At 39.0% G+C, this 16,800-nt stretch overlaps 1 protein-coding gene across 3 annotated transcripts in view; it reads right to left on the bottom strand.

The window, feature by feature from the left end:
- LOC126476960 (pre-mRNA-splicing factor SLU7) overlaps positions 1-10,818 on the bottom strand; it is a 73,985-nt gene extending 63,167 nt beyond the window's left edge. The window contains exons 1-3 of one of the 3 annotated variants that reach the window (XM_050103580.1): positions 10,663-10,818; positions 5,894-6,038; positions 5,534-5,719 (exon numbers count right to left, since the gene is read on the bottom strand). In XM_050103580.1, the coding sequence (XP_049959537.1) occupies positions 5,534-5,719; positions 5,894-6,019 (312 nt within the window). In that variant the 5' untranslated portion in view covers positions 6,020-6,038; positions 10,663-10,818. Of the gene's footprint in view, positions 1-5,533; positions 5,720-5,893; positions 6,039-9,598; positions 10,259-10,321; positions 10,458-10,662 lie in introns of those variants that run through there. The other 2 variants (XM_050103582.1, XM_050103581.1) reach the window with 2 other exon arrangements.
- Between the last annotated feature and the right edge of the window lie 5,982 nt (positions 10,819-16,800).

Genomic DNA, 16,800 nt, shown 5'->3' on the forward strand with positions numbered 1-16,800 from the left:
TGTGACACATAGATACTTATGGTTTGCAGCATCACTTGAAGCAACTCAATAAGTTTTATGTGGATTATTTGTAAAATATTCCTTTTGTTTTGTTTTGGGTACAACTTAATCACAAGAAATGACTACACCTCAAGATAGTGTGGTATGGTATGCAGAAATGAAATCATGTGTTGCTGCCCAAAAAATATTCTGAAGTGATCTTCAAAGCAAGCCACCAGATGTTAAGACGATTAAGGCTTGTTATGACAAGTTCTTAGCCACCACGAGTCTAAACAGTCAGTCAGGTTCCTGTTGAAAATTCACGTGATGGAAAGAAACAAGAGATTGGAGGGTCCTTCCAAAGACACCCAGCGAAGTCAGTTCACCGAGCATACGAGAGCTAAATATTCCTTGCTCAAAGTTCACAAGGAACTGCATAAAAAAACTTTGCATGCATGCTTACAATGTACAAACTGGGTAACTTTACATGATTCTGTAAACTGCAAGTATCCGTGTCTCTCTCTCTCTCTCTCTTTCTCCCCCCCCCCCCCCCTTTTTTCCTGCCACTGTAATAGAACAAACCATACTGCAAACAATGCAGTTTCGTGAGATCTTTAATGCACTCACCACAGAAACAAATGTATTTGAAATATGCAAGTACAACATGATATCCACCAAATATGGCATGTTAGCTTCCTAAAGACATGCAATTAAAATGGCAGCTGCTTGATTGCTGCCATCAGTCAGTGACAGTGAGCACAGCAACAACAATGTGTGTGTGTGTATATATACAGTATAAGGATAAGCAGTGCTATGCATTCACAAATAATTTTGGTTCTCATCAATATTGGCCGCTTTTTTCTCTTTCAGGGATGTGGTTCCAGTCTAAGTTGCTGCAAATGATGCAATGACATTTCTATTCTTATTTGTGAGAAATATTTGGTTTTCTTCCCCTTTTTTCTCCCATATCGTGATTTCCAAAGGTATGGTTAGGTTTTGACATCTTAGCACAGTTTAAATTGCTGGGAGTTTAGCAGTTACATTTGCATTCTTCGCAGTCTTTTTGTCAAATGGGTTGCGATTTCAGATTGTGTGGTTGGGCTCAGAAACAAGAGGACAGCTTGAATTGCTGGAAAAACCTGGTTACACATAAGACATGATCTAATCAGCCAATTACAACACCACTTTTATGTTGCACATCTACAAGTTAGTGTACGTAATGATTGAACTTCCAGTTTCAAAACACTGTAAAAATAAAAAAATAAAAAAACTGCTCAGAATGACTTCAAATTTGAATGGAAAATTCCTGGAGAAGGGAGAAACATTATGGAAAAGTTTAACAAAAATAGAATCGCTAGATGGTGCAGCAAGCAGTAGAACATACAAAATAAATGATGCAGGATACATGGCTGTTCCTCAGTTCACGACCGAGACACTGGGAATGACTGTGTCAATGCAGTATCATGAGCTGCTGATAAAGCTCTTGTACAAGAATGATGACTGTGCGCCAGTTCTCTGCAGAAGTACAGAGTACTCAAGGGTATGACAAAGGCACTCCTCTGTTATCTGGCAAAGGTGTGGAGCAAATGACTATGAAATTTTGAAAGACAAGTTCAACAGTATTATGAAAAGGACAGACTGCTGCTCACCACAAGGTGACACGTTGAGTTGTAGACAGGCACAACTAAAAGCTCTCTCTCTCTCTCTCTCTCTCTCTCTCTCTCTCTCTCTCTCTCTCTCTCTCTCTCTCTCTCTGTGTGTGTGTGTGTGTGTGTGTGTGTGTGTGTGTGTGTGTGTGTGTGTGTGTGTGTAAGCACGCACTTTTCTGGAGGAGGATTAGGTCAAAAGCTCAGTGTACAACTGTCTCTTTGGTGCACCTGTCTTTAACTCAATGTGTCATCTCTAGTGTGAGTAACAACGTACCTTACTTATAGCTAGAGCCAGTATTCCAACCTAGACTTTCCATTGTTTGAAAAGGCAGATTTTGAAGTGGAATGTGGCAGTGGGAGAAAACAATTCATCTGGTGTCAGTGGAAGATATGGCCACAGCATCCCTAGGGTTGGAGAGCAAGGGGTTAGAGCAGTGGTGATCTAACATTCTGAGCATGATAAACTGCTCGAACTTTGGACTTGTCTGAGCACAGTGCATAAAATTCTACTTAACATCCTGCACTGCTATCCACACAAAATTACCCATGTTCAGGAGTTCCTTAATGCCGAACTTCCAGTAAGACAAACATTTGTTCAAGAATTTCTACTTGGATGGAACTGGACAATGTACGATCATACGACATTCTATGGACAGAAGCAGCCTACTTCCGTCTCCAATCACATGTTAATACACAGGACTGTAGACCATGGTAATGAAAAATTCCTTTGGACATCAACTGGGATGGCTTCATTCTGCAAAGGTAACTGCGTGGAGCCAGTCGACAGTACCATTTATTGTAGGGCCATATTTTTTCAAGGTTATGGGCCCTGTTCTCGTACCATCACTGGTACATGCTTTGAAAGTCGAAGTGCACCAACATCAGCCAACCCTTCTACAGTGTGGATATGTGGGTAGGATCATTTGTATGCAAGACAGCATTTTGGAAACACTAGAATTATCAGCCATCATATCCCTACAGGCTGGCTGTCCAGATCACCTGATCTTAATCTGTCTGACTTCTGGATGTGGGCACACATTACACAACACTTTCTGAACATGACCCTTGAGACACTCCGATCTGTTGTGGAACATGCTACTTCCCCCAATTTCAACTTGTGGCAAAGAACTGTAGACATCACAGTGAACATTTCTTGCACCTGTCTCGTGACAAAAGCCAATTTCATTGTTTTTATGCGGTTCTTTGTCTCAGGATGATTAAAACCCGATTTTTTTCCATTTGATGTGGTACGACCTTAGTTTGGTCAATTGGCTTACCTAACAGTACCACAACTGTTGAAAGCGATTGCACAGTATGCTTGGTTTAACACGCAATCTGCATCATTGCCATCATATTACAATTCAACTATTGCTTGTAGTCACACCCATTTACATTATGACTCTTACAGCACCAGGCAGTGGGAAAGATTTTTTTTTTTTCCTTTGTTTCCTTCTTTGACATTTTGTTCACATTTGATGTCATTATGAGCAGTGCTTCTTTGTTTACAGTATTTTCAACTTTAATTATAATCACACTGTACACACAGAATACCAATAAGCAAAGTTATGTCTTTGCAAATAATTTAGGTTGTGACAAATACTGGATTTGAGGAGCACAATGTACTGCCAGAAGTAATTGACTTTGTCAAGAATGCCATGCATCATGTAACATTTTACTGAATGAGGACTCTTCCCTTTGCTGCTGCATACAGAAGACAGAAGTGTAATCACATTGTCAGGTCCACTGAATATTCAAGTAGAGTCCACGCATCGGTACTTGATTCAGTGATTTGCAAATGACAGTCTGAATAGTCTCCAACTTCTGTGCCATGCGGGTCTCTATGTTTTGGCTGAAGATGGAGAGACTTGTCACAAATTTTGGCACATTTAAGAGTATGATGACTGACTGGTCTTCCCTCTGTCATGAAGGGTGTATCAAGGGGGGCGATAAACAATTCCGAGCACTTACAAGATTAGAAACTGTTTAAACAGATAAGGCAAAATTTGGGGAAAAGCAAACACAGCAAAGCCCAAGAGTAAAAAATCTGCCTTGAGCCAGATGAATTTTGGACTTTGTCTTGGTACAAATAATCAAAGGGGATTAGTACTATTAGCAACTGCTTCGCTTCAAAACAATGAAGGCTTTTGGCACCTTAGAGTGAATCATATTCTGAACTTTGTACATTTGAAAGACCATTCTGTTCACACACACACACACACACACACACACACACACACACCATGATGGGATGTTGGAGGTGCCATCCCATGATACAGCAGAAAGACCAAACATTCTGTTTGGTAACAAACAGAGTACATGTTCCATAAACTTTACCTCTCCAGCGGAACTGTTATCCAGTAATTCTTTTGAAGAATGCTGCAAAGCACTACCAGCGACCACAATTTCATGCCTTTTGAGGATACCATTGCTTTCACTTTCCTCACATTAAAGATATGTGATGACATCTCTCTGTGTGTTACTGTACACACTGTACATTTCTTTGCATCATCTACTTTATTCTTGTCTAATGCTTAATGCTTTTTCATCATTCGTGTGTTTGTACGGAAATACGGAAGCGTCCGATCCCACCCGTCTGCTTTGACCCATGATGTCACAAATATGGTGGAAACAAAAACAAACATACACACTTTCCACAAGAAGCCTAATGACACTAACGGGACAAGCACGGGAAATGGGGTTTTTTGGGTGGGGGGCAAACTAAATATAAACAAATTTAGACGCCTTGCATAGCTACAACGTGTAAGTGAAGACAGCCATGCATGAATACCCACCCACCTCCCCAGGGGTCGTAACCCCTGCAACCCAAGGAAAATAAAGATGCTTCAGTAGCTGATTTTTTTTTTTTTTTTTTTTTTTTTTAAAAAAACACTAATCTCATGGGATAGAACGAACAGATCAGAAAGATAAATATAATAAACTAAAACAGAAATTCGAGGAAACAGATAATTAAAATAAGTAATAAGTGTTTTTGAATTAAAAAAAAAAAATCTCACGAGATAGAACGAACAGATCAGAAAAGTAAATAAAATAAGATAAAACAGAACTGGAGACAGCCACACTCAAACCAAACTCCGCGCCGTCATGACGTCACACACGACAACACCCTTACGTCACGGGTCAAAGCCGACGCGTTGGATCTGACACTTCTGTCGACCCGTTTGTACACTAAAAATGTGATGTGATTGGCTGATTACATGATGTGTCCTGTGTTCTGATTTTATTAGACAAACACATCTTGCAACTTAATTTTGATTTTGCGGTTTCCAAAGCTATGCCATATTTAGTGGATTTCATATTTATATTTCAAAAATATTCAGTTTCAAAGATACAGCACATTAAAGAGCCTTCCAAACCAGTCCCCCTTTTGTACAGTTTGTTGTGCTATGGTCACAAGAAGTCGTGATATGGTACATAAAATTGTCATAATTAATGTAAGTTGTAAAATGCACTATTTTCCTATATTTTCAGAAAACATTTCACCATTTTATTTTGAAAATATTTCCTTCTTTAACAAACTGGGAATTCTGACTTACATTCATTTGTATTGTAAATACTTCATGCACAGTTCACAACTAGATGATAGTTTGGTTCTATCAATATTAAAGAGAAAAACAAAATCAAATTCTTTAATCAAGATACAAGAAAAGAAACTGACAACACCTCAACGGTCAAGATAAGAAGCTCACCGAGTATTTGCAAGGTGCAACTTATAACTAACTCTAGCATCATGAAACAAGAAAATGTTTAGAAATATACCAATGATAGGGTTACTGTTTACTGCAGGTGCCTATAGTAACACAGACACGAAATATTTTACAGTAATTAAACAATGACAGTAACAAAAAATGCTATTGGCAAAGTGAAAAAATTTTTAAGCCACTCACAGAAACACCTCTCTTGTACCAATCATCAACACGGGCAAATTGCTTCTCCCTCTCTGGCTGAGGCCGTTGATGTTTTAGTGTAGGTCCTTTTGATCCAAAATACCATGGTGCTTGTGATATGTATTGAGGAATGTGAGGATTGATATCTTTTCCTTCTTCATCAACTGCTGCTGGTGCTGTTCCTGCCTATTGAGAAACTACTTATTAATATATGCAAATAACAAAAGATCTTTTCATTATTTTTATAAAAATGTCAGCAACTAGCTGACACACTAACTTTAAATAGTAGCAGGGTCAAATATTTAATACCAAATCTTGTTCATCAACATTTTCTCCTCAAACTTATTACTGTGAACTTACCTTTCTTGCTTCTTCAAGCTCTTTTGCTTTCCTCCAATCTTCACGAGATTTCTTCTTAGGTTCATCATCCCCTGAACTTTTATTTCTAATTATTTCAGAAACTGGCACATTTTGTGTGGCTGCCATACCGTTTTATTATACAGATCTGGAAGTTAAATGAAAATGTATTAATATAGACAGGGGAACGATAGATACCATTCTGAAGGTACAGTTTCAGATGTCTGGGGCATGTTGCAGGACACAATTACCTGTCTTGTTATAGTTTTTAAAAATCTCAATGTGTGTGTGTGTGTATATATATTCTTAACAACTGCACTTGAAATTCAATGCAGTATTACAGTGTTTGACTAGTGTGTGATATAGGACACCCCACCCCCATGCAAAAATATAAAGGCTGTAGCGAAAGACTGCGCTGTAGCATAGCCCAAGATCCAAGTCATGTTGAAATGTGATAATTTGGTGTGTGTGTGTATATATATATATATATATATATATATACACTCCTGGAAATTGAAATAAGAACACCGTGAATTCATTGTCCCAGGAAGGGGAAACTTTATTGACACATTCCTGGGGTCAGATACATCACATGATCACACTGACAGAACCACAGGCACATAGACACAGGCAACAGAGCATGCACAATGTCGGCACTAGTACAGTGTATATCCACCTTTCGCAGCAATGCAGGCTGCTATTCTCCCATGGAGACGATCGTAGAGATGCTGGATGTAGTCCTGTGGAACGGCTTGCCATGCCATTTCCACCTGGCGCCTCAGTTGGACCAGCGTTCGTGCTGGACGTGCAGACCGCGTGAGACGACGCTTCATCCAGTCCCAAACATGCTCAATGGGGGACAGATCCGGAGATCTTGCTGGCCAGGGTAGTTGACGTACACCTTCCAGAGCACGTTGGGTGGCACGGGATACATGCGGACGTGCATTGTCCTGTTGGAACAGCAAGTTCCCTTGCCGGTCTAGGAATGGTAGAACGATGGGTTCGATGACGGTTTGGATGTACCGTGCACTATTCAGTGTCCCCTCGACGATCACCAGTGGTGTACGGCCAGTGTAGGAGATCGCTCCCCACACCATGATGCCGGGTGTTGGCCCTGTGTGCCTCGGTCGTATGCACTCCTGATTGTGGCGCTCACCTGCACGGCGCCAAACACGCATACGACCATCATTGGCACCAAGGCAGAAGCGACTCTCATCGCTGAAGACGACACGTCTCCATTCGTCCCTCCATTCACGCCTGTCGCGACACCACTGGAGGCGGGCTGCACGATGTTGGGGCGTGAGCGGAAGATGGCCTAACGGTGTGCGGGACCGTAGCCCAGCTTCATTGAGACGGTTGCGAATGGTCCTCGCCGATACCCCAGGAGCAACAGTGTCCCTAATTTGCTGGGAAGTGGGGTGCCGTCCCCTACGGCACTGCGTAGGATCCTACGGTCTTGGCGTGCATCCGTGCGTCGCTGCGGTCCGGTCCCAGGTCGACGGGCACGTGCACCTTCCGCCGACCATTGGCGACAACATCGATGTACTGTGGAGACCTCACGCCCCACGTGTTGAGCAATTCGGCGGTACGTCCACCCGGCCTCCCGCATGCCCACTATACGCCCTCGCTCAAAGTCCGCCAACTGCACATACGGTTCACGTTCACGCTGTCGCGGCATGCTACCAGTGTTAAAGACTGCGATGGAGCTCCGTATGCCACGGCAAACTGGCTGACACTGACGGCGGCGGTGCACAAATGCTGCGCAGCTAGCGCCATTCGACGGCCAACACCGCGGTTCCTGGTGTGTCCGCTGTGCCGTGCGTGTGATCATTGCTTGTACAGCCCTCTCGCAGTGTCCGGAGCAAGTATGGTGGGTCTGACACACCGGTGTCAATGTGTTCTTTTTTCCATTTCCAGGAGTGTATATATATATATATATATATATATATATATATAAAAAAAAGCTAAAAAATCTTTGACTTTGCTATCTATACTCCTACTGCAGCTGTCTATGAAAGGATGCAACTTTCCTTTCTCCATCCCTATGCCTCTTGAAGGTTACAATATGATAGTGTCTGGTGACAGATGGATCTTTAGGACAGCTCTAAGTCATTGTTAGATCAGAAGGTAGTTGACCCCCTCTTGACTTTTTGTTGTGTATGTATAAGTAAATAATATACATCAAATTACTCAAAGCCTTGTTCATTATTTAATCTTCATCTTCTGAATTTACCTTGCAAACCATTTTTACGACAAAAAGTGGGTTAAATATGGTGCAAATGTAAACATCAAGCTATGTTACAGGTCAATCTCTTACCACATCATTTATTTGGCATTCACATTTGTTAGCTTCGTCAACTCACTACCAAATTATCACATTTCAACATGACTTGGATCTTGGGCTATGCTACAGCGCAGTCTTTCGCTACAGCCTTTATATTTTTGCATGGGGGTGGGGTGTCCTATATCACACACTAGTCAAACACTGTAATACTGCATTGAATTTCAAGTGCAGTTGTTAAGAATTTATCACTCCAAATGCTACATATAAAATCTGTGTGTGTCAGTAATATCAGAAGCATATGGGTAGTATGGATTAGATAGTAAGGAAAATATAGAGATCAGTACCATTAAGATGTGGGATAAAAGTTTCTGCCAACTTATTAACCTACAGCCAACTATTCAAATATTATTGATACACTGAAGTGTACATTCAAAACAAATGGCATAATGTCATTGTACATGCTGAAGACAGCTCATTTCTGTAATTTTAGACATCATCCAGTAAATGAATTAATAATATTGTCAAACATTTTGCTGTAACGTGGATGCCTGTGTTATGCCGTCATGACTATGTCAAGCTCTCACTTCTTAAGTGTCAACATAGATTTCAGTGAACTCTTACTGCTTTGTGACAATTATGAAGGCACAGGGTAAACAAAAAACCAACCCTCAGGTATACCTTAACTAATTCCATTCCCAGCCAAGCTTAGAAGTGTGTACCTAGGATTGCCACTTGAGAGAGGCAAAATGGTACACTTATTTCTTCAATGGGGAAAAACAAATAATATTACACACTGTAACGAATTAAGGATGGGTCATCCTTCTAGCAAGTACACAAATTACTATTTTGTTTTACAAGCCAAACATGTTTCACCACAGTTGAGGCATCCTCAGTGCATCTTTTTTTTATTTTCCTTTTATCTGACTGTGTGTGTGAAATAAAAAGAAAAGAATAAAAAAACACTGAGGATGCTACAACTGTGGTTTTGGCGATAACACAATTATTTGTGTAATCGCAAAAAGGTGGACCCATTCCTAATTCATTATCATTCTTCTGCCAGCACGGGAACTGAGCTCAAAACTCCAATTTGATGATATTATACACTCTAGGAATGAAAAAAAGTTGGCTAAAATTCTATATGAAGTACCGGATAACATTGCACAATGATTAATTTTCGGTAATTTTCTAATTGTTTCTAACGCAAAATGTCGTCACAATGCAGCTTTGTAATTTATTTAACACAATTATAAGTTAATTACCGATTCACTGCTCTGCTGTAGTCGAAGACATCAAGTTAGTTAATGATGCTTTTAGTGAAATGATTGCACAAAGATTAATGGCTTCTTCAGTTCATTTGAAGCAAACAACAATTTGGTGAAATATGTTCTTAATTAGAATACTGCGCAATCAAATTTACATCTTACCTCTAGTAAATTACAGCGGTCAATGGTTGTTTGAAAGGACCTGGGTAAACTAGGGAAATGTCTTCTAAAAATCTGTCGAATTTTTCTCCTGTGCTCAGGTACTCAATAGGGTGGAAGTACAAATATTGAAACAATAACAGGTCTTGGCTTTTAATCTCCAGACTTTCAGTTTCAACAAAGCGATTCGTTTTCCGGAACATGCATCGTTTTTGGTTCGTTTCTCTATCAGGATTAATAGATTCGAAGAATTTTATCGGATGATCCGAAAATGAATTCTGAAAATGCTCGCTGTTCAGTCTGTTGAAAGATTCCCACGCATCGGTTATCACGGATGATCCTGCCCTAACAAACTTTTTAATCAGTTGAACTACAATGTCTTCATCCGTATCATGAAGCTCAATCAAAAAGCATTCCTCTGTTGTCTTGTCGTAACCTTCTAAAAAACAAACTCTCTTCACTTGGGCTGGAAAAACCCTATCTACCTGAAACTCACTTATTACAACGACGTGATCTGGCCCTCCTACAGGTTTTGTGCGATTACTGACAATAACGAAACACACTTCCCTACAGAACTGATAGTAGTCCATAACCGTGGTCTTGCTCAATTTCAGATTTTCTGATGCTTCTCCAATGCTATCTCCACGAATCCAGAAATAAATAAGCATAAAATTTTGTCGCAGTGTTAGATGAGAACCAAAAAACCAAGTGTTTTTGGTAACTGACCACTTCTTACGACATCTTCGTCTGGAACATCGTAAGGAAAATGGCACCTTCAAACCATCATTCGATTTCTTGTACCACCCCACATTTCCTATGTTACATGCTGGACAGAGAGTTTTCTTTCCTGGTAATAACTTTCGCTGTACAGCAAACTCTATCGCTGCGCTCTCATTCTCCACGGCAATATCCAGTTCTTCCAGTTGCATTACACCACACACTATGTACTATGTACCACCATCGATTAACACTCCACCACAACTGAGAGTGACATTCCCAGCACCATAACAAGTTTATGACAACACAACATATTGGCGCCCCCAGTCATAAAGGTTACTGATAATTACCTTATAGTTAGTTCTGAGAAAAATTACACCACATTCACGTCATAGTGGCAAATTAAAGCCAAATGACATAAACAATTTCATTTTCTTTAATATTTTACGTGAAAACAAAAGCATTTCAAAAGCGAAGACTACACTCTGGCCTAGAACAAACAAGCAGCTACAAACAAATATGTACATTGTGATCTCTTTGACACTGAATGTTCGAAACGTAGGAAAATAAAATCGATGGCGACAACAAGATCTACCAGTCATATGAGCGAAATAAAAAATTAAACATAGAATATTGATACGGAAGAAGCAATCAGATAAATACTTGCCAAATTATTATATATTAATTCAGCACATTGTTTAAAAAATTTTGTAGTCAAAAAGTTCCTCAACCGCGGATGTAAAACCGCCTCAACACGCAACGTCCATCTGCGCAAAAAGTCTGCGCATGTAACATCTGCACGGACAGATCGCTATCTGTGAAGAGGAGATTTGCGCAGATATGAGATGCCTGCGAACCTGGTAGTTGGAGACTCAAACGAAATTTCTGAAATCTTTGGGTCACAAATGACACCTGCGCAGACATCGCCGCAACTCTGGTGCTCGAAACGTGTTTCAGTCAGCTGTTTGTTCAGTCTACTCTAGTGTTTGTCGTCTGCGTGTGCGTATTGAATTTTAAAATGGCAGGTACACGTCACTGGTCTAGAGAGTTCGTAGCTGAATTTATCGACTGGGGGAAAGGAATCAAAGAGGAACCCATGTGAAGAATTTTGCACAGAGCATAATTAATCATAGCAAACACTTGATTTAAGAATCATAAAAGAAGTTTGCATACGTGAAAGAGACCTGGAGACATCAGAAAGTTTCAGATTGATTTATAATGGTAAAACAGAGATTTCGGAACCAGATTTTTAAATTGTAAGACATTTCCAAGGACAGATGTGGACTCTGACCACAATTTATTGGTTATGAACTGTAGATTAAAACTAAAGAAACTGCAAAAAGGTAGGGATTTAAAGAGATGAGACCTGGATAAAGTGAAAAAACCAGAGACCGTAGACAGTTTCAGAGGGAGCGTAAGGAAACAACTGACACGAACAGGGGAAAGGAATAAAGTAGAAGAAGAATGTGTACCTTTAAGAGATGATATAGTGAAGTCAGAAGAAGATCAAGTAGGTAAAGAGAAGAGGGTAGTAAAAACCCTTGAGTAATACAAGAAATACTGAATTTAATTGATGAAAAGAGAAAGTATAAAAATAATGTAAATGAAGCAGGCGAAAGGGAATACAGAGATCTGAAAAATGAGACCGACAGGAACGACTAGAGAACAAATGTATGGATGTAGAAGCATATATCACTAGGGGAAAGACAGATGCCGCATACAGGAAAATTAAGGAAACCTCTAGAGGGAAGAGACCTACTTGTATGAATATTAAGAGCGCAGGTGGTAAACCAGTCCCAAGCAAAGAAGGGAAAGCTGGAGGGTGGAAAGAGTATATAGGTCTATACAAACGAGATGTAGTTGAGGGAAATGGGAATTTGATAGAGTACTGGAAGACTGAAGTCGAAACAAGTCCCCAGTAGTAAACAAAATTCTGTCAGAACTAGTGATAACCTGAGGAGAGCAAGCCATGATAAAACTTTTCCATCTAGTGAGCAAGATGTATGAGACAGACGAAATATCCTCAGACTTCAAGAAGAATATAACAATTCCAATTCCAAAGGAAGTAGTAGCTGACAGGTGTGGAAATTCACGAACTATCAATTTAATTAATCATGGTTACAAAATTCTTTACAGAACAATGGGTAAACTGGTAGATGCCACCTGGGAAAGATTAGTTTGGATTCCAGAGAAATGTAAGAACACATGAGGGAATACTGAGCCAATGACTTCTCATAGAAGGTAGGTTACAGAAAGGCAAACCTAGGTTTATAGCATTTGTAGACCTTGAGAAAGCTTGTGACTGTGTCATTCTGGAGGTAAAATACAGAGAGCGAAAGGCTGTTTAGAACTTGTACAGAAACAATATGGCAGTTATGTGAGTCGAAGGGCATGAAAAGGAAACAGTGGTTGAGAAGGGAGTGAGACAGGGTTGTAGCCTATCGCTGATATTATTCAGGCTGTATACTGACACAGCAAAGTAATGGAGGAGCAGGTGAATGGAATGGACAGTATCTTGAAAGGAGGATACAAAATGAATATCAGCAAAAGCAAAACAGGGATGATGGAATGTAGTCGAATTAAATCAGGTGATGCTGAGGGAATTAGTTTAGGGAATGAGACACTTAAATTGTTTCCGAAGAAGAAAAATTTGTTACTGTCGACTGCAGTTTTCAGTGTCAGGAAGTCTTTTCTGAAAGTGTTTGTGTGAGGTGTAGCCATATATGGAAATGAAATATGGGCAATGAAAAGTTTAGACAAGAAGAGAATAGAAGCTTCTATTTGGGTAGCAAATTAACTGATGATGGTCGAAGTAGAAAGGATATAAAATGTAGACTGGCAATGGCAGGAAAAGTGTTTCTGACGAAGAAAAAATTGATACTGTTGAGTGCAGATTTCAGTGTCAGGAAGTCTTTTCTGAAATATCTAATCTATCTAATTCGAAAGTGTTTGTATGAAGTGTATATGGAAACGAAATATGGACAGTGAAAAGTTTAGACAAGAAGATAATAGAAGCTTTTGAAATGTGGTGCTACAGTAGAATGTTGATGATTAGATGGGTAGATCACATAACTAATGATGAGATACTGAATAGAACTGGGGACAAAAGAAATTTGTTGCACAAGAGGCAGATTCAGAAGTAGTTGTAGTAGTTACTCAGAGATGAAGAGTAGCATGGAGGGCTGCATCTAACCAGTCTTCAGACTGAAGACCAATACAACATGTAGAAGTCATATATGTACAAAACAAATAAAAAGCAGAGAATACAGCAAATTTGATAAGATTGCTCATGCTTAAAATTCTTTAGTAGAGAAATTACAAGTCGTTGAGCCTACAGCAAATAGGGAAATGGTAAAAAAAATAATTGGTCGCACACTGCTTACTGAAATGTGCGCCAGGGACTGCTAACATACTTTCAATCTGTACTGTCCTATGACATAATCTTGTCAGACAGTGAAGCAAAAGAAAGTAGACTCTGTTTTTTAAAGAGAGAGTACAGCCAGAATCTTGTGTTAAGAGGACGATTAAATCATACCTAAATAACAGGCAACAGTTAGTCTATGTGAACGATGAAAGTTCAGAACTAATGAAAATTAAGAGAGGAATTCCACAGGGGTCTGTTCTTGGACTCTTCCCCTTTATTGTCTATGTTAATGTCTTCTCAAACTATACAGCCTGCAAAAATGTCTTATACGCTGATGATATGACCACGATCTCCACAGGTGAGAATATGCAAGAGGCGGTAAACAAAAATAATGAACTTTTAGAAAAATGAGGGTGCGGTGTATTGCTAATGAGTTATGTATAAACAACACAAAAACAAAGGAAATGTATTATGATCTGAAGGTATGGAAAGAAGAGAACACAGTGTCAAGCTATTAGGTTTAAAAGTAGACCAAAGGCTGTCATGGCATGACCATACAAGCTATCTGGCAGGCAAACTTGCAAGTGTGATATTCCTGCTGTATGAACTATAGTATTGTCAGTAGAAGTTTATTGATGCTTTGCTACTATGCATTCTTTCAGTCACAGTTACAATATGGAATACTGTTATGGGATAATTCAACAGGCACAAACTGTGTATTTAAATGGCAAAAAAACAATTAGGTGTATACAAGGATTGGGTCCAGGAGAAACCTGTAAGGAGCACTTCAGGCTATTAAACATAAAGACCCTCCCAAGTCTCTATATCTATAACTGCTTAATATATGTAAAAGAAAATATACAGCAATTTACACAGAGAATGAATTGACATCCGCACAGCACTAGAAACAACTGCACGCTTGATGTAACATATTCTAGGCTGTCACTGACACAAACACCTAAGTCTAAAGTTACATAATAAACTACCACAATCAGTCAAAACCCTCACTCTCTCTAAATTTAAGGAGATATTAATACATGGTTTAAAAATAAAGCATACTACTCAATAAGTTCTATAATAAACTGCCAAAATCAGTCAAAACTCTCACTCTCTCTAAATCTTGGAATTAATTTGGAAGGAATATATAAACAACAAAATAATGTGACTATCATTAAATAAATGTGTAACACTGTATAATTAATTCTTGAATGTAAACTATATAATGATTATTTTGAAATCTTCTTATTAGTAAGTATTATATGTATTTATGTGTATATGCAAAATGATGATGTGTGTAAAATGTAAAAATTACTAATATAAATCTCCATGCATAATGTATAATGTAAAAATTAGTAATAACTATACTTTTATGAATATGTAAAATGCATTTTAACATAGCCAATTTGAATGGTAAACATGCTGAATGGCTAATAAATAAACATATATAGAATATAACACATAAAATATAATCAAAGATCTTGAAACTGTGCCTCAAGGGACATAAGGATAATTACATTTGTTTTACTTCTTAATGTGTGGTTCATAGTAGGAGTAATTTAGAGCTGAATGGTAGAATTCACTGCCACAACACTAGAAGTAAAACTTTCCAGATAAACAATGACTCCCTGTGTATAATTGATAAAGGAGTTTTATATATGGATGCAGAAGTCTGTCCCTGGTACACATCAGGCAGGAAATTTAAAATCCTGATATTGAACCAAACTAAACTGTCTATAGCTCATTGGCTATGTATATAATTTCTAAGACTATACTGTGTTTCAAACATATCTAGAACCATAAAAATATTATCTGCAATTTGTCATAATTGAGGTATAGTACTTAAGTTACCTTCATGACATCCTCCAGGACAGTGTAAATAGCTTCGCATGTGTTGAGTATGATTTCACTCAGTGCTTGTTTCGAAACTGCAACAGAAAGTTCTAGATCTTTGTAGCTTCTTCTTGTTGCCAGGAATCTTATCATCACTGTCAGCCACTCATGTGGAGGTATTGCTATCTGCATACAAGTATTTTCTGTATTACACTAGCAGTTGTGAGCGTCAAACGATTATTATACATGCCCAAATCCATTTTCAAATAACTACATTAGGTTCCCCCTGCAACCCATGAAGTAAATTTATGTGCGAAAACTGCTTTCACTCAAGCAGCCACCGTCCAGACTATAAACTATTTTAAACTGTCTTACTGTTTTTCGCATTTCTTTTCTGTTTCCTTCAGTTTTGAATGAAATAAACTTGAAGGTTACAAAAACATAGTCTCTTGACATTGAAAATTCTTTTCTGCACTGGCCGATGACGTGAGGGGTGGATTGGAACTTGAGTGGTGTGAACACATCTTAATTGTGGTGATCTGTTGCAAACATGTATTTTTGTGCAGGTAACTGCGCAGACAGATTGATGCATTTGGATGGGCCTTGAAGGTCGACTCGCACTCAATAGAATAGGTTGTGATGGAACAAGATGTCAAAACAGTCTGCAATGTGTTTCAGACGCCTATCAACGGAACGTAACATCAGTCAGATGTTAATCTATTCTGCATTCACTCACAATATGGTAGCGGATTTCGTGCATTCATTTTGTTTCCTTGACACAGTGCAGATGTTTATTTATCTATTTATTCATCCAAGAATCAACTCACAATGCTATAGGAAATGTCATCATAATACAATGAAACTAGATAGCTCAAAATAGATTCCCACATATAACAAAGAAGTATATCTTTAAAAGGATAGGACAGCTGGTCAGCTGTTACCTTGTTGAAGGAACCATCCCAGCACTTGCTTGAAATGATTTAGGAAAACCATGGAAAACCTAAATCAGGATGGCCAAGAAGAGCAAATTTCATCCTCTCATACATGAGATCAGTGTCTTAACAGCTACAGTGTCTCATTTGCCCAGTCCCTTTATAGATGACTCTTTCAATCATACACAGTTTGCAAAATATAAAACCATTTCGCATCACATCACTGCATACTCTATAGACACATGCTGGTCACCACTGTCCCTTGCACTCCCTGCAGCCTGTTTGGAACACTGACCTCAGGAATGCAAACATGTCATGCATCCCATGCACATCTTCATATACTCACTTCAGTCTGTCTGAAA

Source organism: Schistocerca serialis, chromosome 1 (genome assembly GCF_023864345.2).
Source record: "Schistocerca serialis cubense isolate TAMUIC-IGC-003099 chromosome 1, iqSchSeri2.2, whole genome shotgun sequence".
In the NCBI taxonomy this organism is placed as follows: domain Eukaryota; kingdom Metazoa; phylum Arthropoda; class Insecta; order Orthoptera; family Acrididae; genus Schistocerca; species Schistocerca serialis.